This window comes from Vidua macroura, chromosome 22, assembly GCF_024509145.1.
Source record: "Vidua macroura isolate BioBank_ID:100142 chromosome 22, ASM2450914v1, whole genome shotgun sequence".
Classification (NCBI taxonomy): Eukaryota; Metazoa; Chordata; class Aves; order Passeriformes; family Viduidae; genus Vidua; species Vidua macroura.
The window spans coordinates 2,081,556-2,104,458 of NC_071592.1; the positions used below are offsets into that span (position 1 = coordinate 2,081,556).

The 22,903-nt window shown below is 62.1% G+C and overlaps 3 protein-coding genes across 9 annotated transcripts in view; all 3 read left to right on the plus strand.

Annotated features, from left to right (window-relative positions):
- Positions 1–22,903, plus strand: part of ABCG4 (ATP binding cassette subfamily G member 4) — a 149,958-nt gene that overhangs the window by 2,149 nt on the left and 124,906 nt on the right. For both annotated transcript variants that reach the window (XM_053996978.1, XM_053996979.1), the window contains 13 exons: positions 2,122–2,239; positions 2,312–2,444; positions 2,650–2,700; positions 2,838–2,983; positions 3,242–3,365; positions 3,572–3,686; positions 3,852–3,988; positions 4,152–4,250; positions 4,395–4,563; positions 5,080–5,180; positions 6,044–6,202; positions 6,320–6,438; positions 6,520–8,989. In XM_053996978.1, coding sequence (XP_053852953.1) covers positions 2,122–2,239; positions 2,312–2,444; positions 2,650–2,700; positions 2,838–2,983; positions 3,242–3,365; positions 3,572–3,686; positions 3,852–3,988; positions 4,152–4,250; positions 4,395–4,563; positions 5,080–5,180; positions 6,044–6,202; positions 6,320–6,438; positions 6,520–6,745 — 1,697 coding nt within the window. In that variant the 3' untranslated portion in view covers positions 6,746–8,989. The remainder of the gene's footprint in view (positions 1–2,121; positions 2,240–2,311; positions 2,445–2,649; positions 2,701–2,837; positions 2,984–3,241; positions 3,366–3,571; positions 3,687–3,851; positions 3,989–4,151; positions 4,251–4,394; positions 4,564–5,079; positions 5,181–6,043; positions 6,203–6,319; positions 6,439–6,519; positions 8,990–22,903) is intronic.
- Positions 11,366–19,520, plus strand: NLRX1 (NLR family member X1). Of its 6 annotated transcripts, XM_053996975.1 has the most exons (14): positions 11,698–11,837; positions 12,109–12,228; positions 12,313–12,444; positions 12,542–12,669; positions 12,854–12,914; positions 13,289–13,386; positions 13,578–14,194; positions 14,592–16,006; positions 16,811–16,897; positions 17,013–17,264; positions 17,355–17,631; positions 18,983–19,010; positions 19,228–19,292; positions 19,504–19,520. In XM_053996975.1, coding segments are annotated over exons 4-13 (2,958 nt in total). In that variant the 5' UTR covers positions 11,698–11,837; positions 12,109–12,228; positions 12,313–12,444; positions 12,542–12,548; the 3' UTR covers positions 19,230–19,292; positions 19,504–19,520. The 6 variants fall into 6 exon arrangements, with proteins under 6 accessions (XP_053852949.1, XP_053852950.1, XP_053852946.1 ...); XM_053996971.1 differs by lacking the exons at positions 18,983–19,010; positions 19,228–19,292; positions 19,504–19,520 and having other exon boundaries at positions 12,109–12,232; positions 17,355–17,993; XM_053996970.1 differs by lacking the exons at positions 18,983–19,010; positions 19,228–19,292; positions 19,504–19,520 and having other exon boundaries at positions 17,355–17,993.
- Positions 19,150–21,924, plus strand: NHERF4 (NHERF family PDZ scaffold protein 4). Its single transcript, XM_053996987.1, has 8 exons — positions 19,150–19,292; positions 19,504–19,715; positions 19,861–20,047; positions 20,130–20,266; positions 20,340–20,544; positions 20,704–20,900; positions 21,020–21,190; positions 21,363–21,924. Exons 1-8 carry the CDS (start codon positions 19,199–19,201, stop codon positions 21,405–21,407), a joined length of 1,248 nt encoding a protein of 415 aa, XP_053852962.1. The 5' UTR covers positions 19,150–19,198; the 3' UTR covers positions 21,408–21,924.

Consider the following 22,903-nt stretch of genomic DNA (forward strand, 5'->3'; position numbering starts at 1 on the left):
GTGCCAGGGGCTCTTTGTGGCTGGTTGTTTGTGCTGGGTGCCCGTGGGAGGAGGAGGCAAGGCTCGTGTCCCGCAGCAGTTGCTGCGTGCCTGTGCTGGGCAATGCCAGGGGAAGGCAGAGCGCATTCCAGGGAATCCTCTGGCCGGGACAGATACCCTGGGCCGGCCGGGAGGGGTGGGATGGGATGGGTTTTTCCAGCACTGCCGTTTGGGGTACGATGGATGGGACGGGTTTTTCCAGCACTGCCGTTTGGGGTACGATGGATGGGATGGGTTTTTCCAGCACTGCCGTTTGGGGTACGATGGATGGGGTGGGTTTCCCCAGCACTGCTGTTCGGGGTGTGACGCCTGTGTGGGATGCAGCAGGAGACCCCAGGGGTGCCCCAGCTCAGAGCCTGGCGAGGAGAAGGTGTGGTTTGTGGGGGATTTCCTCTCCCTGCGCAGCCGAGGCCGTGGCCCCCTTCCCTGTGTGCAGCTCTGGCCGAGAGCTCAGGGAGGGGAGAGGGGAGGCAGATGGCGGCTGGTGGGTGGTAGTCTGCTTTAATTAGCGCTCTCAGTTAATGGGATGCCAATCAGGCAGCCCGATAAGATGGAGGGTGAGCTGATCTGCAGAAGCTGAAGGCAGGCGGGGACGAGCGGGGACCGAGGTCACAGGGCTCGGTGAGGGGCTCTGCCAGCCAGGAATGCCGGATGGGGCTCTGCCCCTGTCCCCAGGCCGTGTAGCTCGGGAAACCGAGGCGCTGGAACACCCTGGAGGCAGCCCTGACATCTGCCGGGAATGATGCCTCCCTGTTTTTCCGGGATGCTGAGGAAGCATCCCAGAAGGATCCGTGGCACAGCCGCGGGCTCGCCAGGGCGGATTGTGCTGTAGCACCCGGAGGGAACCGGCTGCTTGCCAGCGGGCCAGTGCCCTGCAGGGAGGGAGGGGGGAAGGCTCGGGCAGCTGGACCAGTTGGGAGCAAGCCGAGGGGTCGCGGGGTCCCTGGGATGCCAGGGGATGGTGGGAGGGGCGCTTTTCTCCCCCCCGCTCAGGCGGGGCTGGCGGGGGGTCGCGGTGGCTGTGGCCACAGCCCCCAGGCGCGGCTGGCCCGCTGTGCTGAGCAGGAGGTTACTGGCAGTCAATGAACGTGAGTAACCGCTGCGCAAGCTGCAGTGGCGCCGACGTGAGCAGCATGCGCGGTGCGGAGCCGTGCGCGCTGCCGGGGGGGGGTGGGGGGGGGCTGCCGGCCCTGCTCGCCCCTGGCCACCCTGCGCAGCCCCCCGCTCACCCCTGGCCTCCCCTCTGCCCGCGGGACCCCCTCCTGCTGCGGGGTTCCTGACCCCGAGGGGCGCAGAGGAGGAACGGGGGGGCTGGCGGTGCTGGATGACCTTCCCTGGGGATGGACAAGCCACAGGGCCACCCCAGCGAGGCGGGACTGTGAGTGCTCTGTTGCCCTTGCCCCACAGCGGCTGTCCCCGTGGGGCACAGAGGGGGCACAATTCCACTAGAGGGATGCTCAGGCTCGGTCCATGGGGTTATCACCCCCTATCCCATTGCTGTCCAGCCAGGGCTCCATTTCAGGGGCAGCTCCTGAGAGCCTGAGGCTGTGCTTGTTCCTTACTCCCGACACATCATGTTCCTTCTGCCAGAAAATGCTAATCAGCCGCGTTTAAAGCAGAGATAATTCCAGGTCTGATTAGCAGTGGCTGCTGCCGGGTGCCACAGCGTGAATGCCAATGAAGGCAACAGCCGGACTGGGAATTCTGCCTGCCCCCTGGTGCCCTGCTCCGCGCTGGCCCTCCCCCCTGGCCTTAGGGATCAGCATCTGAAGACGTGGCCAGGACCAGTGTCACAGCCTGCTAATCTCCCTCAGCAGCTCCGTGACCTGACCCGGGGATTTCCCTGGTCCTTGCTGTGATCCAGGGCAGGAGCTTCTTCAGCACTGGGAACCAGTGGGATCAGCCCAGGACCAGGGGCAGGGATCGTGCTGGAGGTGACAGCTGCAGTGGCCATAGCCCTGGGGCTGCTGACGGAGCACACACAGCCCCTGGCGTGGCACGTGGAGGTCCTGAGGTGCCCCGGGTGCTGGGATGGCATGGCAATCCCTGGGAAGCCAAACCCCTGCTGCTCTCTCCCTGCAGGGTACAAGACTCTCCTCAAATGCCTGTCAGGGAAGTTCTGCCAGCGGGAGCTCATTGGGATCATGGGCCCCTCGGGAGCTGGGAAATCCACACTAATGAACATCCTGGCTGGCTACAGGTGAGGCTGGGGGAGGCCAGCGGGGCTGGGGGCGCAGGGCTGTGCCACATTCCCCACACCTCCTTCCTGCAGGGAGACTGGCATGAAGGGGCAGATCCTGGTGAACGGGCGGCCGCGGGACCTGCGCACCTTCCGCAAGATGTCCTGCTACATCATGCAGGACGACATGCTCCTGCCACACCTCACCGTGCTCGAGGCCATGATGGTGAGCTCGGGGGGACATCCTGTGGGCTGGCTCCTCGTGGGCACTGAGCCCACATCGGGCATTTCCAAGGGCTCTGGGACGTGGGGACTAAATCCTGCTGTCCGTGCTCCCTTCGTCCTGAGCAGACAGGGGTGGAAGCATGGCGCAGCCAGTTCTGTTCCCTGCATCTGACAGGCATGTCCCCCCGGCCATCCTCTCCCTGCAGGTCTCTGCTAACCTGAAGCTGAGCGAGAAGCAGGAGGTGAAGAAGGAACTGGTAAGTGCAGAGGAGGGTGGGCCCAGACCCCCGCAGCTCTCCCCAAGATGGGGACAAGGGGAGCAGGGGGCGGCAAGGGTGAAGGGAGGTGGCAGGGATGGGATGAAAGTCCATGAAAACCCTCGGCTGTGTGACAGGTGAATGAGATCCTGACGGCCCTGGGGCTGCTGGAGTGCTCGTACACCCGCACCAGCTCCCTGTCGGGGGGCCAGCGCAAGCGCCTGGCCATCGCCCTGGAGCTGGTCAACAACCCGCCCGTCATGTTCTTCGATGAGCCCACCAGGTGAGGCCACAGGGCTCCCAGCGCTGCCTGCCCTGCTGGGCTGCCCCTGCTGGCGTGGCCAGTACCCTCTGGTGGCCAGCTGAGCGCGGGATGGGACTGTGCCCCTGGGGCTGACGCTCTTCTGCATCGATCTGAGGGGAGGGTGCCCACAAGGGGAGGCAGGTGGGGGCATCTTCAGGATGTTCTTCTCCCCCTCTCAACTCCCCCCTTCTCTCTCTGCTGTCTCTGTCTCCTCCACCCCATCCTGCGTGGCCACAGCGGTCTGGACAGTGCCTCCTGCTTCCAGGTGGTGTCCCTGATGCGCTCCCTGGCTCAGGGTGGGCGCACCATCATCTGCACCATCCACCAGCCCAGCGCCAAGCTCTTCGAGATGTTCGACAAGGTTTGGGCTGGGACAGGGTCCCTCTGGCCCCAAGACCCAGGAGAGAGGCTGTGGGAGGGGTGGGCTGCAGGCATTTGACCTGGGGCTTGTGTGGCCGGGGTCTGGCATGGGTGGCCTGCGTCACCCTGGGCCAGGGAGGTGGGCAGGAGCGGGTGACAGTGCCCTGGCTGCCCTGCACCTGCCACAGTCTGGTTTTTTTCTTGCAGCTCTACATCCTGAGCCAGGGCCAGTGCATCTTCAAGGGCGTCGTGACCAACCTCATCCCCTACCTGAAGGGCCTCGGCCTCCACTGCCCCACATACCACAACCCCGCTGACTTCAGTGAGTGCCCCCACCCCAGCAGAGGGGTGGCGAGCTCCAAACCCAGTGCCCAAGCCCTGGGGGCTGCCCGGCTTGCCCCCTGGTTGCCCAAGGGAGATGCCTGTGCCCTTCCTGTGAGGTGCTGGCTGGCTCAGCACCTCTCAGGGGTCCTGTCCTCCTCCACAGTCATCGAGGTGGCCTCAGGGGAGTACGGGGACCTCAACCCCGTCCTGTTCCGCGCCGTCCAGAATGGGATGTGCACCATGGCCGAGAAGAAGAGCAGCCCTGACAAGGCAGATCCGTCGTGCCCAACGTGTGGGACGGTGGGTGGGGCTCAGAGGAGCCTCCCGTGCCAGCGGGGGCCCCGTGGTGTGAACCTGACCCACGTCCCCCGTGGTGTGAACCTGACCCACGTCCCCCGTGGTGTGAACCTGACCCACGTCCCCCGTGGTGTGAACCTGACCCGCGTCCCCCGTGGTCTTGCAGGACGTGGATCACATCGAGAGCCACACGTTTGCCACCAGCACCTCAACTCAGTTCTGCATCCTCTTCAAGAGAACCTTCGTCTGCATCCTAAGGGACACGGTGAGGCCAGGGGAGGCTGGGCCGGGCTTGGGGTTGGGCTCTTTGGGGGCTGGCAGCGGCAAGGAGCTCCACAGTCTGTCCCCTGCTCCCTTGGGATGTTTTTGGGGTGCAACCCTGCCTTGCTGAGCCCCCCTGTGCCTGCAGGTGCTGACCCACCTGCGGTTCATGTCCCACATCTGCATCGGGGTGCTCATCGGGCTGCTCTACCTGCACATCGGCAACGACGCGGGCAAGGTCTTCAACAACACCGGCTTCCTCTTCTTCTCCATGCTCTTCCTCATGTTCGCCGCCCTCATGCCCACCATCCTCACCTGTAAGGAGCTCCTTGCCCCAAAATCCCCTCGCTGCTCCCAGCTGTTGGGGTGCTCCAGCTGCGTGGCAGTGTGGGTGTGCTGGGCACGGGGTGGGGAGCCAGAGGGATGGGGCAAAATGGGGGAAATAAGAGAGAAGAGAAAAAAAAATATTAAAGAACAGGGGAAAGCCTTCTGTTTGCCTGTATTGCAGTTTTGCCCTTTATTTGGCTCTAATTTGGCTATTTGACCCTTGTTAGCTCAAAGCAGAATGCTGGAATTTTAGTGTTTTATTTTTTAATCTGAGAAAATGTGTGTAAATCTACAAAAAGCCCCACCCAAGCTGACTTTTCCACGTGGAAATTTCCCATGTCAGTCACTGATTATTTTTTTTTTTTTCCCCACTGAAGGTTTGGGCACCCTCTCATGATGCAGGCGGGGGGGTTACCTGGTGCATCCCACCTGCCTGCACCAGGGAGAGGGGCTGGAGCACCCCAGGGTGGGGAATTGCTGGCTGCTCACTCCTTGTTTCCCTGCAGTCCCCCAGGAGATGACCGTATTCCTGAGGGAGCACTTGAACTACTGGTACAGCCTCAAAGCCTATTACCTGGCCAAGACCATGGCAGATGTGCCCTTCCAGGTGAGCTTTCCATGGATTTGGTCACCACCCTGATGCTGATGTGCCACCCTTGGCACAGCCAGTTCCAACCCCGTGCCCCAGGGAGGGGTCCCTCGTCCCCCAGGGAGCTCAGTGGGGTGGGGATGGCCGTGGGGCCCTGTGGCAGGCACATTCTTGTCTCTCTCGGGATATTTTTCATAGAGGAGCACAGAGAGAAGAAAGAGAAAACAATTTCTATTTCTGCTCCTTGTTTTTCCCATGTGGAATGTGTTTGGAGAATTTTTTACCTGGGGTGATTGCTTGGTTGGATTCTGGTGAGGATTGTTTGAGCCTGGTGGCCAATCCAATCCAACCCAACCCAATCCAACCCAACCCAATCCAATCCAACCCAATCCAATCCAATCCAACCCAACCCAATCCAATCCAACCCAATCCAACCCAATCCAGTCCAATCCAACCCAATCCAACCCAATCCAATCCAACCCAACCCAATCCAGTCCAACCCAACCCAATCCAACCCAACCCAATCCAACCCAACCCAATCCAGTCCAACCCAACCCAACCCAATCCAATCCAACCCAATCCAACCCAATCCAATCCAACCCAACCCAATCCAATCCAATCCAATCCAATCCAACCCAACCCAACCCACCTGTGGCTGCACTCTCAGAGAGGGTCACGAGTTGTGAGTTAGATATGGCAGTTAGAACAAGTAGGTTTGTAGTTTTAGTATCTCCTTTAAACAGTATATTAATGAATTATAGCATAGTTCTAATAAAGAAATCATTCAGCCTTTTGAGCTGGAGTCAGACATCAGCATCTCCTCCCAGCGGGTTCACCTGCATTCACAACAGGGCCTCTGTTGTGTCTCTGTCCCCGTGCAGGTGATCTGCCCCATCGCCTACTGCAGCATCGTGTACTGGATGACGGGCCAGCCCCCCGAGGCCACGCGCTTCCTGCTCTTCTCCGCCCTGGCCACCGCCACGGCCCTGGTGGCCCAGTCCCTCGGGCTTCTCATCGGAGCTGCTTCCACTTCCCTGCAGGTCTGGCGGGGCTTTGCCTCTTCTGTGGAGAGTTGCAAGGGGCCCCGTGGCAATTTGGGGTGAAGTGCTGCCCACAGGTGGGCGGGGACGTGACCCCCAGTGGCCTCTGCTCCCCAGGTGGCCACCTTTGTGGGACCCGTCACTGCCATCCCCGTGCTGCTCTTCTCGGGCTTCTTCGTCAGCTTCAAGACCATCCCCACCTACCTGCAGTGGAGCTCCTACGTCTCCTACGTCAGGTGGGGCCCCAGCTCTGGCCAGAGCTCCCCGTCCTGGGCTCCCCTGGACCCTGCTGACCCTGGGGGTGTGCTCTGCCCTAGGTATGGCTTCGAGGGGGTCATCCTCACCATCTACGCCATGGAGCGCGAGGACCTGGAGTGCCTCGAGGACTTCTGCCCTTTCCAAAAGCCCATCAAGATCCTGCAGGAGCTGGACGTGGAGGAGGCCAAGCTCTACCTGGACTTCCTCATCCTGGGCATCTTCTTCGTCATCCTGCGGCTCCTGGCTTACCTGGTCCTCAGGTACAAGGTCAAATCTGAGAGATAAAGGGGCCGTGGGGCCCCGGTGCCGTTCCCGGGCCTGGCCTGCTGTGAGAGATGTTCTGCAGATGGACACGGTGCTCCTGCAGGTCCCGGACCGTGGCGGAGGCACTGGGAGGTGCCAGCCAGGCCTGGCTCAGTCGAGAAGGGTTTTGAGACATCTCGGAACTGTTTTAACCTTTCCACACACTCTTCATTGCAAAACGTTTTGTACAGCCCTGGCACGTGCCACTCTCCCCCCCAGCACTGACGAGCCCCACAGAGCTTGGGTCCCCTCTTGTCCCCGCCTGGCGCTGCCCTGGGGACACCAGGGACAGTCCAGCCCAGGCGGTTTGTGCCGAGCACGGCTGGGAGGAGCCTGCTCCGTGCAGGGGCAGCAGCAGGCTGGGGCTGGGCTGGGAGGACAGAGCTGCAGAGTTGGAAGTGCAGCTCACGGCCCGTTCCTCGTCCTGGCCAGCAGCGTGTGAGTCAGTGCTGAGAAGAGCCCAAAGATGCCGTAGGTGAAGTTGCACAAGGCTTTAGAGTTTCCTGTCGCCGTAGCCACAGAGATTGCTGCATCCCCTTTTCCTTTCTGTGCAAATCCTCTTTCTTTTTTTCCCTTTTTTCTTTGTTTTTCCCCCCACAAACCCCACTGCATCCCAGTCTTCATGGAGGGGAAAGGGAGCAAACAGGCAGAGGAGGACTTGGGGCTCTGTCTCAGACTCCTGCTGGGACATCATCCTCAGAGATGGGATCTTCAAAGCAGGGTCTGTGGGAGCAGGACAATGTTCTCAGACCTTAGGGAGTCTCACATTCAGTCCCTGTTGTCTCTGGGGTCTGAGATGAGAGGGTCTGAGCCAAATCAACCAACACGGAGAGAAGTGACTGGTCCCTTGCATGGAGCAAGGGGGATTTGGGTTCCCACCCCCTGCCCGTGCCAGGAGGCTGAAAAGCAGGGCTGGGCTCAGCTGTGTCACCACTGGAGGCTCTGCTGCAGGAGGAGAGCTGGCCCTGAGCCCTTCCCCTGCAACCTCTCTCCCCCAGCTCCACTGGGGCTGTCTCAGCAGGACAGGGCGGACAAGCCTCGCTCAGCACCGACTGTGCAAGGAGGGGACGCCAAGGACACCTGGCCTGTCACAGTGCCACCCCCCCCAGGGTGACACTGTGCAGAAGGGCGTGCCAGAGTGCCTGAACTGGAAACCAGGTGAGATCCCAGACTGGTTGGTTTGCAGCGGGCAACCCGGACACTGGGAAGGCCTTTGCACTTAGTGACTGGTACCAGGAGAAGGTCCCTTTTGGCACGTGTCTCTGGTGGCTGCTCCAAAGTCCCACACCTTGCAGAGGGAAGGCAACTCAGCTCCTTGTGGCTCTCCAGAGGAACCCAGCTGAGTCCAGAGCTGCTGGGGCATCTGCACCTGCTGCTGTGCTGGGAACGCAGCACCCTGCTTGCCTGCACAGCACAGGCTCCGTGGGTGCGCTGGCACTGCTGCCACCGGGCTGCACGTGTCACCCACAGACGTGGGAACCAACAGGATTTTTGGCAAGCATGGACGTGGGGGAGGCAGCCCTGCCCCACCCTGCCAGGCTGGCCCTGGTTCAGGTCAGCCTGGGGATCCTGCTCCTGGCACTCTGAGCAGCCAGGGCTTGCAGGGCAAATGCCAGATTCCAGCAGAATCCTGGACACTGATCTTTGCTTTGGCTGGCCTGGGCTGGGGCTGCACAGCAGTCTGGCTGGCCTGACACTGATGCTGGGCTCTCAGCAAAGCTGAGTTTCCCCTACCTGGGGGCATCGAGGAATGTTTGGCCATGGGGCTCTCCTGCACCGAGGGTCTGGAAGCAGGACACACCCTGCTGCCCTTTCCACGCTGAGCATCAGGGTTTTCCAGGGGCTATTGTCTGACTTTTCACTGTCCCTCACAAAATTCCCCTCTGCTCCTGGCTCTCCCTTCAGTGCCGTGCTCTGCAGTGGAGCTGTGCCAGCTGGAGGGCTGCAGTGCTGCCAACCACAGCCACAGGGGCACGGAGGAGTGGGGGACAGTCCCTGTGCCTGCTCTGTCACGAGGTGCACGGATGGGCTGGGGGATGTGGGGCTGTCACCCTTCTCCATCTCTTGTCCCTGGAGCTGATGGGACTGATGCCCTGCTTCTGTCCTGCTCTTGGGCTGGGACTAGTCCGTGCTCTGCTGGGCTGAGGCTTTTCCCTGGATGGATCCCGAGATGCAGGAGGTGTCAGTGGGGCAGCTTTGCACAGCTCCTGTTTCCCCCCTCTCGTGGTGGGTCCTGGGGGTGCTGCTGTCCCCAGCGCTGTGTCCTGCACCCAGCACACCTGGACAGCCCTGTCAGGGCCACCACTGCTCCCAGCAGGACCAGGACAAGATGGACTAGTGTGTGGAGCAAAGGGGCTACCTGGAGGCACCAGTGACTGCCACTGGCCGTGTCCCCCACGCACAGGGAAGGCTTTGTTGACCAGGCTCTGCTGCTTGCAGAAAAACCTCATGGAACAGGCTTCCCCAGCTCGGAGCAACACTGCCAGGGCAGGTGGCTCCCACTGCTGGGCCCAGCCTGCCTGGGATGGGGCAACTGGCAGCACCCCCGGGATGGCCAGGAGGGCTCAGCACTGCCTGTGCCTCCTGTGCCCATGAGTTGCAGTGTCCCAGCTGCTCAGGTGTGTGGCCACTGCGGGGCAGAGGGCCAGGACAAACCCCAGAGCTGCAGGATGGCTGTCCCCGAGCTGGGCAAGGGTTCTGGGGAGTGGGGGTGATGGGGCAGGCCGCTCGTCCCCGGGGCAGCGGGACACAGGTGAATGTGTTGGTATGAAGGGGCTGATGAGCGAGGGAAGTGGCACAGGGCAAAGGCACCCTCACTGCTGCCTGAGGAACTGAGCCGAGGTGTCCTTTCCCCCTCTTCAAGGACAGTCCCAGAGGTGGTGGAAGGTGCAGGGAAATGCAAGTTTGCACTGAGCCCCCCGGCTGGCGTGGCTGGGCTGGGCTGAGCACCCCGGGGTTTATAGCCTGGGTGGTCCCTGCCCTGCAGGAGCAGGGCAGGAGGGGTTTTCTCTGCCCAGGCATGGCAGAGGGATGGGGTGCAGCCATCCTGCTCCAGGGGGCCCTTAGGGAAGCAGCAAGGATGCACTTTATCAGAGCAGGGAAGCGGAGCTGTGGCTGCTCCTGGCTGCAGGAATGCCACGAGAGAACGCGTCTGGATAATCACGAGGAGCGTGATGGAGGAGAGCAGGCTTCTTCCCCCACACCTCCTCTCCTCTCCTGCCCTGCCTTCCCCCGTGATGCACTTTGAGTAGATGAGGGTGGGGTTCAAACTGTGGCTCTGGCTCCTTGGGAACATCAGCTGAGCCACCAAAAACTGCTTCAGCCCCTTTGGCCCATGGTTGTATGAGGTTCTGCCTCTCACGGGTGCTGTGATGGCAGGCAGGCAGGGGTATGGCCACTCACCTCCATGCATGTCCAGGCCACCTTTGTCACACGCACAAGAAGAGCAAATGCTTCATCACCTGGCTGGGGTTTGCTGGAGGGGAGACTGGGCTAGAACAGGGAGGGGATGGGGCTTCTCCCAGGGTTTCACCCTCTCCCAAATCAGGCAATAAAACAGTGTTTCCTTCTCACTGTGTGTGGACACCATTTGTCCTGTCCCTCTGCCACGGGCAGCCTGTGGCTGCCTGGGCTCTGTGTGTGTGTCCCTGCCACGCTGGAGCCTGAGCTTTTCCAGCCTTTGCCAGGTCAGGACACACGAGGCTGGACAGCGGGGGCACATGTCATCCAGGGGGGCAGCACGCAGAGAAGTGCAGGCATTGAAACTCACATTTCCACAAGACCACAGGTGTGAGCTGCTTTCTCCCTGGGACAGCTTGCCAAAATAAGACGCAGGTAACAGCTGAAAGGCCGAGGGAGTCTGCTGGCACAGCTCTGTTGTGGCAGCTGCTCCGGGTGGCATTTGCCCAGGTCTTTCTGCCCTGCTGGGAGGAGGCTGTGAAGCAGGAGCAGGGCACTGCTGCCCACAGCTGCAGCCTGGCAGGAACCAGGCGGGGTGGTGGCGAGGCCCTGGGCTCTCCAGGCTGGGCTGCACACGCAGGTAAGTGCCCCGCAGGGACGGGGTGCCAGGTGCCAGCTTGCTGCTCACCAGTGCCCAGAGGGTCCCGGGAGGCGTTGGGCAGGAGGAGATGTTGCGGTTTGTGTCGGTGTTTCCGAGATGCCAGCTGTACTTGTTGGATTTCACACATCAATAAAACTTATATTTATAGCGTACCGCCTGGATGTCTCCCTTTCCTGAGAGCCTCGAGGGCACACGTGCGATGGAGGGGGGGTGTTGAATTTGGGGTGCAAATACGCAGGTGTGACCCCTCAGTCCCAGCACCCCTGGGTGGGCTGGCACCTCCCGGGACAGCATCCAGGGACTGAGAAGGCTGCGTGTGGCCCCGGTGACACAGCTGTCCCTTGCTGGGTGGCCAGAGCGGATCTGCCGGCAGCGGGAGGGCAGGTACAGCTGTGCGTGTTTGTGTGTTAAACAGGCACAGCCGGGCGCTGCCAGCGCGGCCTCCCCCAGCTCCTTCTCCCCCTGGATTCTCTCCGGAGCTGGGGAGCTCCTTCTCCCGCCGGGGAGGGATTCTCTCCGGAGCTGGGGAGCTCCTTCTCCCGCCGGGGAGGGATTCTCTCCGGAGCTGGGGAGCTCCTTCTCCCGCCGGGGAGGGATTCTCTCCGGAGCAGAACGCGTCCTTGCAGGCTCCGGTTGCACGGCCGGGCAGCAGCTGGGGATGCAGAGCCGCCAGATGTGTGCGGGGACATCCCCGCCGTGCAGCACATCTGGTGAGAGCGCAGCTCCCGCACTCCTGCGCGGGTTTGGGAGGCCGTGGGAGGTGCGGGTGCTCCTGCCAGCCTCCAGCCGCTCTCCCATCCTGCTCGGGGAGCTGGCAGGCGCCGGGCGCGGGGCGGGACAGGGCAGGATGGCGTTGCAGGAAGTTCTGCCTGCAAAGCAGCCGCCTCCGCAGCGGAGCCGTGGCCGGGACGGGCACGGCCGGAGGCGGATGGGCAGCTCCGGGCTGCGCTCCGTGAGCCCCGCAGCTCGAGCACAGGCAGCTCGGCGTTCCCGGCTGGAATCCTGCTGGATGAGGTAACCCCGGCGCCGCTGTCGCCCCGCTCGGTGCCAGCCCCGCCGCTGCCCCGGGCTCCTGTCCCTGCGCCGCCACGGCCTCGCCATGGAGCGGGGAGCCGGGAGGGCACAGGGAGGAGGGCACGTCTGCCACCAGAGCCACGGGGGTCCCGAGAGGGGTCCCTGGAAGCGTTCTGCAGCAGGACGGCAGCTCAGGGCCCTCGGCTCAGCAGAAGGGCTGGGCAGGGGCTGGAAACGGGGCATGGGACAGCGTGGGGTTTGTTTCCTGCAGAGGCACCGAGGTCGGGACACCTGTGTTCAAGGTCAGCTCCTCTGCCCCCGTCCCTGTGCCTCAGTTTCTCCACCTGGATCGCATATGAAGGGCCTGTAAACAGCGTGGCTTGTGGGGGATGTGAGTGAGTGAGCGAGCTGTCAGCCGACTCGTCCCTTCCTCTCGGCTGGGGTTTGCTTATATCTTTCTCCCCCCGTGCCTCAGTTTCCCAGGATGTTGGGGGCTGTGAGCACCGCCCGGGCTCGTGAAGGATCACCCTGCTGAGCCCTGCTGGGGCGGGAGCCTGAGTCAGCGCCAGCACAGCCGGTTCTGCCGGACTGGACCACGCTGGGGCAGGTAAGGGCTGGGCAGGGCTCTGCCGCACCGCATCCCACAGCCCCGTGTGCTCCGCTGAGCACCGCGGAGCCCCTCGCCCACCTCCCCTGTCTTTCAGGTGGACGATGTCCCGGGCCATGCAGTGCCAGAGCTGCCTGCCCCGGGGCAGCTGGGCACAGCTGCCTTGGTCCCTGGCAGGGAGCAGGGGGACCCGCAGCGTGTCCGTGTGTGCTGCTGCCGTGCCAGGTGAGCTGGGCTCTGTGCCTCTGGCACTCAGCCCCGTCCCCAGGGAAGCCTGTCCCTGTTGGACATCCCTCCCCAGCTGTGCAGGGGTGTGGGGCACCCGAGCGAGGTGTGAAGCTGGGTGGGGTTAGCCCTGCTGGGCTGGAGAGGGCCATCCCTGGCCACGTGCATTCTTCCTCCCCACCAGGTGGTGCAGGCAGGTGTTTCCTCAGGAAGATCCTTCGCACAAGCAGCATCTCCCTCCCCAGGTACAGTCAGTGTCACGCGCCTGGGGCTCTTTGTCACAGCACCTGGGTGGCTGAGCTGGCTGCCTTGGCACCAGGGACACTGCTCTGCTTCCACCTAGACAGACACCCAGACCCACCTCCCTGCCTGCTCTGACTCCTGCCCACCTCCTCTGCCTCTCCACGGGTTTTCTGGGAGTGCACAGCCCATGGCTTGCTGACCTGCCTTCACCTCCCAGCCGTGCCCCTACCCTGGCCCCGCGCTCTCCCGTGGTGTGGGGGAAGGAAGGGGTGAGCTGGCTCCTCTCAGCACTTGCCACAGCCTCGCTGGTGATCTGCCCACCCTGCCCCGGGCTGCTTTGGAGCTGCTCCCTGTGAGACTCTCCCTCGTCCTGCAGGGGCTGTGTTCACTACCAGGGAGACTCCCAGGAGAGCTCTGCCCAGCCCAGCCCCTCTCGCCATGGTCAGTCCCAGCTGAGGAACGTGGCCTTTTCTGGTGAGTTTTGCAGCTCTGGTCTGGAGGGAGGGTCCTATACAGCGGGGTGGGGGCAGCTGCTGTCCTGGGCAGTGCGAGGGTTCCCCATAACTGGGTGCTGTCCCCTCTCTGCAGTGCCCTGGGGCAGGCAACTTCCCCAGTCCCCTGCCAGTGAGCAACCCTTGTCATGTCCAGCGCCTTCCTCCTTCCAGGTGCCATCAAGAAGCACCAGAAGAGCCTGTCTGCGTGGTTCAGCCACCAGCCCAATGAGGAGAGGCAGTTCGGCCCTTCCTTCTCTCTGGATGCCGTCCACGTGGACCCAGTGATCCGGGAGAGCTCCCTGGAGGAGATTCTGAAGCCCTCCCCTGATTTAACCATCCAGAACCAGCTCCAGCAGCCCTGCAGAAAGGTTATCAGCCTCCACAACCTCTTTGACGTGGACGCCTGCGGGCGGCAGGTGAAGAACGTGGTGCTCTACGGCACCGTGGGCACGGGCAAGAGCACCCTCATCAAGAAGATGGTGGTGGACTGGTGCCATGGCCGCCTGCCCCGCTTCCAGCTGGTCATCCCCTTCTCCTGCGAGGACCTGTCCCACAGCCACGCCCACGTGTCCCTGCGGCGCCTCATCACCAAGAAGTACCAGCACCTCCGGGACGTGGTGCCGGTGCTGGAAGCTTCCAACCTCAGGGTGCTCTTCATCCTCAACGGCCTGGAGCGCCTCAACCTGGACTTCCGCCTGGCTGGCACGGAGCTCTGCTGTGACCCCAACGAGCCCGTGCCTCCCTCTGCCATCGTGGTCAACCTGCTGCGGAAATACCTCCTGCCCGAGGTCGGTGTTGCCCTGCTTTGTGCTGGGAAAAGGTTGGGGGTGAGCCCTGAGGCATCACGGGGCTGTTGTGATAATTATTTGCAGTCCAGCTTGGCTGGGAGCAAGCAGGCAGCCTCTGTTCCTGGAGGGACTTGCCAAGGTGGCCTCATGTCACTGGTGGGATCTTTGGGGAGGCCTGGTAAGGTAATGAAGGCTGTGACCTTCCAGGCTTTACTTATGTCTAGGAGGAAACGGGGAAAGTTCTTCTGTCCCCTCTGCCTGGGCCAGGCTTGATCCAGCGCCCTTTGTGCAGCAGCTTTGTGAACCCCAACCCTGTGGATGGGGCGATCCTTGTGCACCTCTCAGTGGGTTATGCCCTGCTGAGCAGCCCCGAGCTCACCCACCCCTGTGTCCCCAGGCCAGCATCATCGTCACCACGCGCCCGTCGGCCGTGCGCCGCATCCCCGGCAAGTACGTGGGGCGCTACGCCGAGATCTGCGGCTTCTCCGACACCAACCTGCAGAAGCTCTACTTCCAGATGCGCCTCAGCCAGCCTGGCTGCTCTGGAGAGGAAAGCCAGGACCGCCGCTCAGCGGAGCAGGAGAACCTGGTGGAGATGTTGTCGAGGAACTTGGAGCGCCACAACCAAATAACGGCTGCCTGCTTCTTGCCCTCCTACTGCTGGCTGGTGTGCACCACCCTGCACTTCCTCTACTTCACCAGGACGGTTCCTCCCAGCCAGACCCTGACTGGCATCTACACCAGCTTCCTGAGGCTCAACTTCAGCGGGGAGGTGCTGGACAGCAGCGACCCCACACACATCTCCATGATGAAGTACGTGGCCAAGACAGTGGGCAAGCTGGCCTACGAGGGGGTGATGTCCCGCAAGACCTGCTTCTCAGAGGAGGACCTGCGGCAGTGCTTCGAGGTGGAGATGAAGACCGAAAGCGAGCTCAACCTCCTGGAGGTTTTCCGCAGCGACGTCTTCCGCTTCTTCCTCAGCCCGTGCGTGCAGCCGGGCAAGGAGCACACCTTTGTCTTCACCATCCCCGCCATGCAGGAGTACCTGGCAGCCCTGTACGTGGTGCTGGGCGAGAAGAAGACCCTGGCCCAGAGAGTGGGGAAGGAGCTGTCAGAGGTCCTCGGGAAGGTGAGCGAAGATGTGGCGGTGGTTGTGAACATCGTCTCCAAGGTGCTGCCCCTGCGCTTCCTCCCCGTGCTCTTCAACCTGCTCAAGATCTTCCCTCGCTACTTCTCCCGGGTGGGCGGCAAGGACAGGGATACCATTGCCCACACCATGGCAGAGGAGCTGTTCAAAGAGGAGGACTACTACAACGACGATGTCTTGGACCAGATCAACTCCAGCATCCTGGGCGTGGAGGGCCCCATGCGCCACCCCGATGAGGCCCCGGATGATGAGGTCTTCGAGCTCTTCCCCATTTTCATGGGTGGGATCCTGTCCCGCCGCAACCGCGCCATCCTGGAGCAGCTGGGCTGCTCCATCAAGAACCTGGCAGCCTTCGAGATCGCCAAGGCCATGAAGAAGACGGTGATCAGGAAGGGCCACAGGGGCCTGCCCCCCTCGGAGCTCATGGACTACCTGTTCTTCCTGCACGAGTTCCAGAACGAGCGCTTCACGGCCGAGGCCATCCGCTCCCTCTGCGCTGTCAACCTCTCCTCCGTCAAGATGACCCCTCTCAAATGCTCTGTGCTGGCATCTGTCATGAGCACCACGTGTCACGAGGTGGAGGAGCTGAACCTCACCTCCTGCAACCTGGACAGCGGCAGCTTGAGGACCCTCTTCCCTGTCCTGCTGCGATGCAAAGCTCTCCAGTGAGTACCACCTCCTCCTGCCCTTTGGCACTGCTCAAAAATTGGTTTTTTTTCTCACCTCTGCCCATCACAGGGATGCTTTAGGAGCCCAGGTATGGAAAACTTGGGAAAGGGCATGTTTATCCTCAGTGCAGACCTAGGGAACTACAGCTTCCAACATGCAGCACTCCTTGAGCAGCCTTTGTAGGGCACTGCATGCTGGGATTTGCAGTCCCAGCTCACCCTCCCACAGGAATTTTTGGGAAGCTCCCTGCAGCTGCTACAGGCTGGGCAGGCTGCCAGCTGTCCTGGCAGACCCGAGTCCCTACGGGAAGTTACCCGGCATCCCCGTGCCGTTAGCTCTGTGAGGAGTTTGCTGTCCCAAAGGTGGGAGTCTGGGCTGTGCAGATGTTCCCACAAGCGTTCCAGCACGTTTGTGGAGCTGCAGGTCTTCCTGCCGCCCAGGTGGTGGCGAGACGTGCTCAGCACAGATGGATCGGGCTCTGCAGCTGGGCTGTGCCGCACTTCCTTCCTCCAGATGCTCAGGAGGGCTTGATGGAGCCCCGATCCCTCCTCTGACCTTCACCCACCTCTTGAAGACTCTACCATCCCCTTCCCCTTGCCCTGCTCCTGCTGGCACTGGCTCTGCTGGCTCATGCTCCGGTGCAGTGTCACTGTGCTCCCTTTGGGAGAGGAAACCTGGAGTGGCCTAGTTTGGGGAGCCCAGGGAGGATGGTGATGGGCAAAATGGAGCGGGCAGGGCTGCCAGGCTCGCAGGTAACTGCCATTTCGTTCCTGTCACCCCCATGTCTTGTTCTGCACCAGTCTGCAGCTCAACAGCCTGGGCTCCGACGCCTGCAAGGAAATCCGTAACCTGCTCCTGCATGACAAGTGTGCGGTGAGCAGCCTGCGGTGAGTACGGCCCCCGCCCTGCATGACGCTGCCACTGCTGCCCACCACGTGCCTGGGCACTCCCTGAGCTCCCGTGTCCACAGGCTGGCCAATAACCCCGCTCCCGTGTCCACAGGCTGGCCAATAACCCCGTGGGCGAGCAGGGCGCTCGGTACCTGGCCGAGGCGCTGGCCGGCAACCGCTCGCTGACGCAGCTGTCCCTGCTGCACACCGCGCTGGGGGACCCCGGCGCCGAGGCCATCGCCCAGCACCTGGCCCAGAACCAGCACCTGCAGGAGCTCAACCTGGGCTACAACTCCCTGACGGACGCGGCGGCCCTGCGCGTGGTGGAGGTGGCCAAAAGGCACGAGACGCTGGACAAAGTGCAGTGAGTCCGCTCTGCCGCATCCCCGTCCCTGTCCCGTGTGCCTCTGTCCTTCCCCTCAGCCCTCACCTGTGTCTCCTGCTGCTGTCCCAGCCTCTACTTCAACGACATCAGTGAGGATGGCAAGAGGGCGCTTGACAGCCTGCGCATGGACCGGGACGGCGTCAGGGCTCTGGTTTTCCTCACGGCGGGCACCGACGTCTCCGACTACTGGTCCCACATCCTGAACGTGGTGCAGAGGAACCTGCCCTTCTGGGACCGCGAGCGGGTCCGGCAGCACCTCGCCCTCCTCCTGCAGGACCTGGAGAGCAGCCGCAGCCAGACTGCCAATCCCTGGAGGAAAGCCAAATTCCTGCGAGTCGAGAGCGAGGTCAAGAAAATGCTGGGGAAACTGCAGGATGGGAGCCTCTGACCTGCTGCCCATCCACCAGCCAGGGGTGGGGCAGTGGAGTGTGCCCAGCAGCGCATTCCCTGCGCCCTTACCCAGCTGGAGATGCTGGGTGGATGGTGCTGTCAGAGGTGCTGGGTGTGTGGGGCTCAGCCTCATCTGCAGGCGAGGCTGAAGTGTGGGAATGGGACAGAAACCAGGCCAGGAGCAAATGGGACTTGTTCTTCTGGGCTTGTGGAAAGCCAGCCCCTGCACCCCGGCCAGAGTGCTGGCAGGGAGCAGGATTGGGGCTTGTTTGTGAATCTTTTGGGAGCATTAAAGTGCACCTCTTTATTTCCACTGAAGCACACTAGTACCAAGACTTGATCTCTTCCTGGGGAGGAATGTGGAGCCAGCCCTCCAGCAGCTGGAGTGGAGGGTTCTGCCTTTCCCCATCTCACAGCACCGGCGTGGAGCAGCCCAGCTCTGCTGCAGTGCTGAGCCAGTCATTCTCCCTGCCGTGTGTCCCCCTGGAAGCCACCAGGAGCTGTCCCCAAGCCGGGTGTCCCGGGGTGCTGGTTCCTGCTCCCAGCTCCGACTGGCAGTGCCCTGGGGCTGGGAGGGCAGGCAAGACTCGGGGCTGTTTAACCATTAAACCTGGGGCGTCTTGGGAGAGGCGGGGACACTTCCCTGCCACTTCACCCTGTACCTTGCTCCCTCTGGCAATCCCTGCAGCCATGAAGCAAACAAAAGGTATGTGCCGGAAAATCCTCTGGAGACCCTTCCCCACACACACAGGCCCTGCTGCCCGGTGGAGCAAGACAATGTCAGAGCCCAGGCAGCCTGTGGAAAGGAGGAAAAGGCATTCAGGAAAATATCTCCTTGTGGGGATGCTGGGGAGGCGTCCCCTCTCCCTGGGTTTGGGGTTCCTTGTGCCCAGAGAGGTGTGGAGGGGTTTTATGGGGGGTGTGTGCCGGGGAAGGTCTTCTTTTCCTTCTCCTGGCTCCAGCAGCTCTCTGGGGTCCTGGTGAACCTTCTCAACCCTCACTGAAGAGCCCTGTAAACCCCCAGGACTGACCCCATCTGCTTGGCCCTGCTTTGCCCCCGCAGTGAGCGCCCGTGGGACCTGAGCAGCAGGTCCTGCTGTTGGGAATGCAGGAGGACAGTGGTGACAGGGCCAAGGAACCACCTGTGCTGAGAGACAGAGGGGCTTGGGGGCTGTGTGGGCTTGGCAAACCCCCTCACCTGGCACGGCAGGCTCAGCCTGCGAGTGGACAAGCCCTGAGTGCTCGAGAGCGTGGGGCCTGCTCCCAGCCCCCCACCTCCTGTGCTGACCTCTCCTCTCCCTCTGCAGGGCTCGAGGGAGACAAGATGTCCATCATGTAAGTGCTGATCTCCCCTTGACCAGGGGCTTTCTAGGGGTCAGAAGAGATGTGGGGAATGGTCCAAGAGGGAAGTCCCCTCTGTCTTCTCCCAAGGAAAAGGAGGCAGAGGCCTCATTTGGTCCTTTCTGTGAGGAACAAGCTCCCCAAGGCTGGGGAAGGCAGGGGCAAGGCTGTCCTGCACTAACATGGCCTCTCCTGCCCTTTATCATTTCAGAAAATTTGAATTTAACCCCAAAGTTGGGATCGACAACCCTGCCTTGACACTGACTGAGGACACGGGTAAATACATGCCCTCATCTCCCAGGGTGTCCTTGTGTCTGCACGGGGCTGTGGCACCTGGGCACTGCCGGGGTCCTGCGCTCTCTGTCACACTGGGCACCTGTGGGAGGTGAACACAGAAGGGATGAGCAGATCTCCAGCCCAGGATGGGGTGGAGAACTTGTGTGAGGATCCCTGCAGGGCCCTGCTCACGGGCTGTGCCCCTACACAGATGCTGAGGGCGTGGGGGAGCCCCGCTTCTACCTGCTGACCAAGGAGAGCACGGAGACCTTCGGCTTCTGCCTGCACGAGGAGCTGGGCTGCCAGGGCCACGTCATCCGGCAGCTTGAGCTGGGGGGGGTGGCCCAGCGCAGGGGGCTGCAGGACGGGGACCGGCTGCTCCAGGTCAATGGCCACTTCGTGGACCACATGGACCACCTCAGGGTAAGCTGGGAGCATCCCATGGGGACGCCTGGGTCCTCCCCAGGCAGGGGCACAGAGGATGCGTGACGCCTGCTGACCCCAGGGACCCTGATGCCATCCCGTCAGAGGGGTTCCTGCCCAGGGTTCACAGCCTGGGTCCTTCCAGGTGGTGCAGAAGATCAAGGCCAGCGGGAACCAGGTCCTGCTGGCGGTGCTGGACGGTGACTCCTACGAAGCAGCCAAATCCCTGGGCAGGGACCTGTCCCAGATGCTGCCGGATGACATCCGCCCGCGCCTCTGCCACGTCACGAGGGACAAAAGCGGCTTTGGCTTCAGCGTGTCCTGTCCAGAAGGTAAAGCAGGATGCTGCCTCCACGAGCCTCCCTGTTGTAGCACCTCACTCACCCCAAAGAGCCCCTTCTGCTCCTCCTGCAGGCACCAAGGGCACCTTCCAGCTGTCGGTGCTGCAGGACGGGCCAGCGGACAGAGCAGGGGTGCCGCCAGGCTGCTGGCTGCTGGAGCTGAACGGGGACAGCGTCAAGAGCTACTCCCACACGCAGCTCACCAAAAAGGTGCCTGCTCCTGGCATGGGGGGTGAGGGACGGGGCTGACAATGTCACTGAGTGCCCCGTGCTTCCCATCCAGCTTAAGCAGAGCGGCAACAAGGTGACGCTGCTGGTGGCATCCAGCGCCGTGGAGGAGTTTTATCGCCTGCGGGGCCTGCGGGTCACGGCTGCCTTGGCAGACACCTCCAGGCTCCCCTTCAAGGTCCGGGAGCTGCACCTGGTGAAGGGTCCCGCTGGCTACGGGTTCCTGCTCAAGGAGGATGACTGCAGCTCGGGAGGAGTAGGTGAGGGGGCTGAGAGGGGCAGTTTGTACCTGAGCAAGGCACTTCTGAGCGTTGGGAAGAGCTGACAGCTCTGTGCCTGCAATGGGACCCTGTCCCCACCTGCACGCGGGGGTCAGCAGAGCCAGTTCCCCTCTGTGAGCCTCTGCCCCGCTGTGGCAGGCCAGTTCCTGTGGGAAGTGGATGTGGGGCTGCCGGCCGAGCAGGCAGGGATGAGGGAAGGGGACCGTGTGCTGGCAGTGAACGGGGAGAGCATCGAGGGGCTGGACCACGAGCAGACCGTGCACAGGATCCGCGCCCGGGAGGACCAGGTGACGCTGCTGGTCATCGACCCCGCTGGGGATGAGTTCTACCACTCGGTAGGTTTTGGGGGCACGGTCCTGCTCTGGCCGGGGAGCCCTGCGGTGCTGTGGGGCTGCATGGTGGGATGGGTGTCCTCCACAGGGGCTGTGTGTCCATCCCTTTTCTGCTCTTCCAGATCGGGCTGTCCCCCCTGCAGTTCTTTGAGCACAGTGACCCCGCCTCAGGCTCCTGCACACCCTCCCTGCCCTCTCGCAGTGGCTCCCCTGCACTCTGTGACGTTGAGGTGGGACCCAAGGGACCTGTGTCCTGGCTGATGGCTGCAGCCAACAGTATAGAGATCATTCAGGTAACCCCTCAGGGCAGTGTTCACAGCCTGGCAGTGCCCTGAGTGCTGCCACCCTCCTATTCCACCCATCCTCACATTTCCCTGGCACCTGTGGTGCTGCCAGGAGGAGGCTGTGTGGTCCCCTGGCCACAGGGGCCAGGCAGAAACACCCCTCCAACCTGTGTCCCCGCAGAGCCAGCGCCAGGAGGAGCACACAAAGCTATGCCAGGCATTCTAAGAGCCCAGGAGCCTCTGGATGGGCCCTCCCACACAGCACCTCCACCCAGGCCACGTCCAGCCCCTCGGGCCTCAGCACTGCTCAGCATGGACCCTGCACACGCAGCTCCTGTGTCTCCGTGCCTGGCTCACAGCATGACACTCCCAGGGACTCGTCTCTGCTCACCGAGGCTGGCTCAGAGCTTTTATCAACCACAGTGGCAGCTCCTCGTAACCTGACCGCAGACCTGTGTCTTTGCCTGCCCAGCTACCTCCAGGGATTTCTCAGGACTTTGCACTGAAGCCTTTGCCCAGCTCCAGGCTCTGGGAGTTCCCAGGAGAGCTGAGGCACTGCCCTCTGCACCACGACCCAGGGGACTTGAGGGGTGGCTCAGATCTGCACGTGCATGGACATCCCTCCTGTGCTTCTCCTCTCATCCTCTCCCTGAACCTGTGGGCAGTGAGTGTCCACCACCCACCGCCACCCTGTTCCTGCACCACCCTTTTGGGGTGTGATTAAAGGACAAATCCACACTGCAGTTTGTGTGGGTGATCTTATGGACAGCACTGCGACTTGGCAGCACATCCCAGGGCCACATCCAGCCTCTCTTCCCAAGCCTGGAGCTGGGCAGTGGATGTAGGAAGCTCTCCAGGTGTGCTGCTGGGAGGGTAGGGGCTGAGAGCCATCCTGAGAGCCCCTGGGCACTGTGCCTCCAGGAATCTGAGAGCAAACTCCTGCAGGCATCCCCTGTGCTCCACGGCAAGGGTTGTTCCTGAGGGTTCCCCTTGCAGGTGACACAGCAGGAGCATCCGTTCCTGCCCTGCCAGGGCTGTGACAGTGCTGGGGGAGGGGGACAGGGGGGAATCCCAGCGGGGAAATTTCACCTCTCTGCCAAGCGTGGGAGAGTGAAAACGAGCACGGAGTTTTGCATGTGGCCAAGAACCACAAACCTCTGGCTGAGGTTTTACCTCGGCCCCTTCTCGAGCGTGAACGGAAACGCCACAGCGGAGTCCCCGCCTCTGTGTGCTCTGAGCTCAGTGCAGGCAGCTGGGGTGCAAGAAGTCCTTGTCCAGAGCCCTTGGGAGCTGACAGCTCGGGAGGGAGCAGGGCTGGCCAGCTGCAGGCTGGTTTGGGGGTGAATGGTCAAGGGAGAGGTGGGAAAAGCTTGGCTGGGAGCCCCCAGCAGCACCAAGGTGTGGGGACCCTGCAGCTGTCCCAAAAGTGCCAAGTGAAACCCTCCCAAGAGTCCCAAGTGAGACAGTCACAACAGTCCCAAGCAAAATCAACCTTTGCTTGAAGTCTCACAGCCCCAGCTAGTGCCAAGTGAAACCCTCCCAAGAGTCCCAAGTGAGACAGTCACAACAGTCCCAAGCAAAATCAACCTTTGCTTGAAGTCTCACAGCCCCAGCTCGGAGTGAATCATGCCCAGAGAAGCAGATAGTCAGGAATGCAATTACTCAAGCGTGTTCCCTGATCTCTTTGGATCAGAGCCATGGTGATTTTTGTACTTGGCTCTC

What these genes read in the sequence shown, in the direction of transcription:
- NLRX1 (XM_053996974.1), top strand. Translation starts at nt 12,549, where the DNA reads ATGTCCCGGGCCATGCAGTGCCAGAGCTGCCTGCCCCGGGGCAGCTGG. An exon ending in AGCAGCATCTCCCTCCCCAG is followed by an intron (nt 12,915 to 13,288) that starts GTACAGTCAGTG and finishes CTCGTCCTGCAG; the next exon opens with GGGCTGTGTTCACTACCAGG. An exon ending in GAGACGCTGGACAAAGTGCA is followed by an intron (nt 17,265 to 17,354) that starts GTGAGTCCGCTC and finishes CTGCTGTCCCAG; the next exon opens with CCTCTACTTCAACGACATCA.
- NHERF4 (XM_053996987.1), top strand. Translation starts at nt 19,199, where the DNA reads ATGGCCTCTCCTGCCCTTTATCATTTCAGAAAATTTGAATTTAACCCC. An exon ending in ACCACATGGACCACCTCAGG is followed by an intron (nt 19,716 to 19,860) that starts GTAAGCTGGGAG and finishes GGGTCCTTCCAG; the next exon opens with GTGGTGCAGAAGATCAAGGC. An exon ending in CAGCGTGTCCTGTCCAGAAG is followed by an intron (nt 20,048 to 20,129) that starts GTAAAGCAGGAT and finishes CTCCTCCTGCAG; the next exon opens with GCACCAAGGGCACCTTCCAG.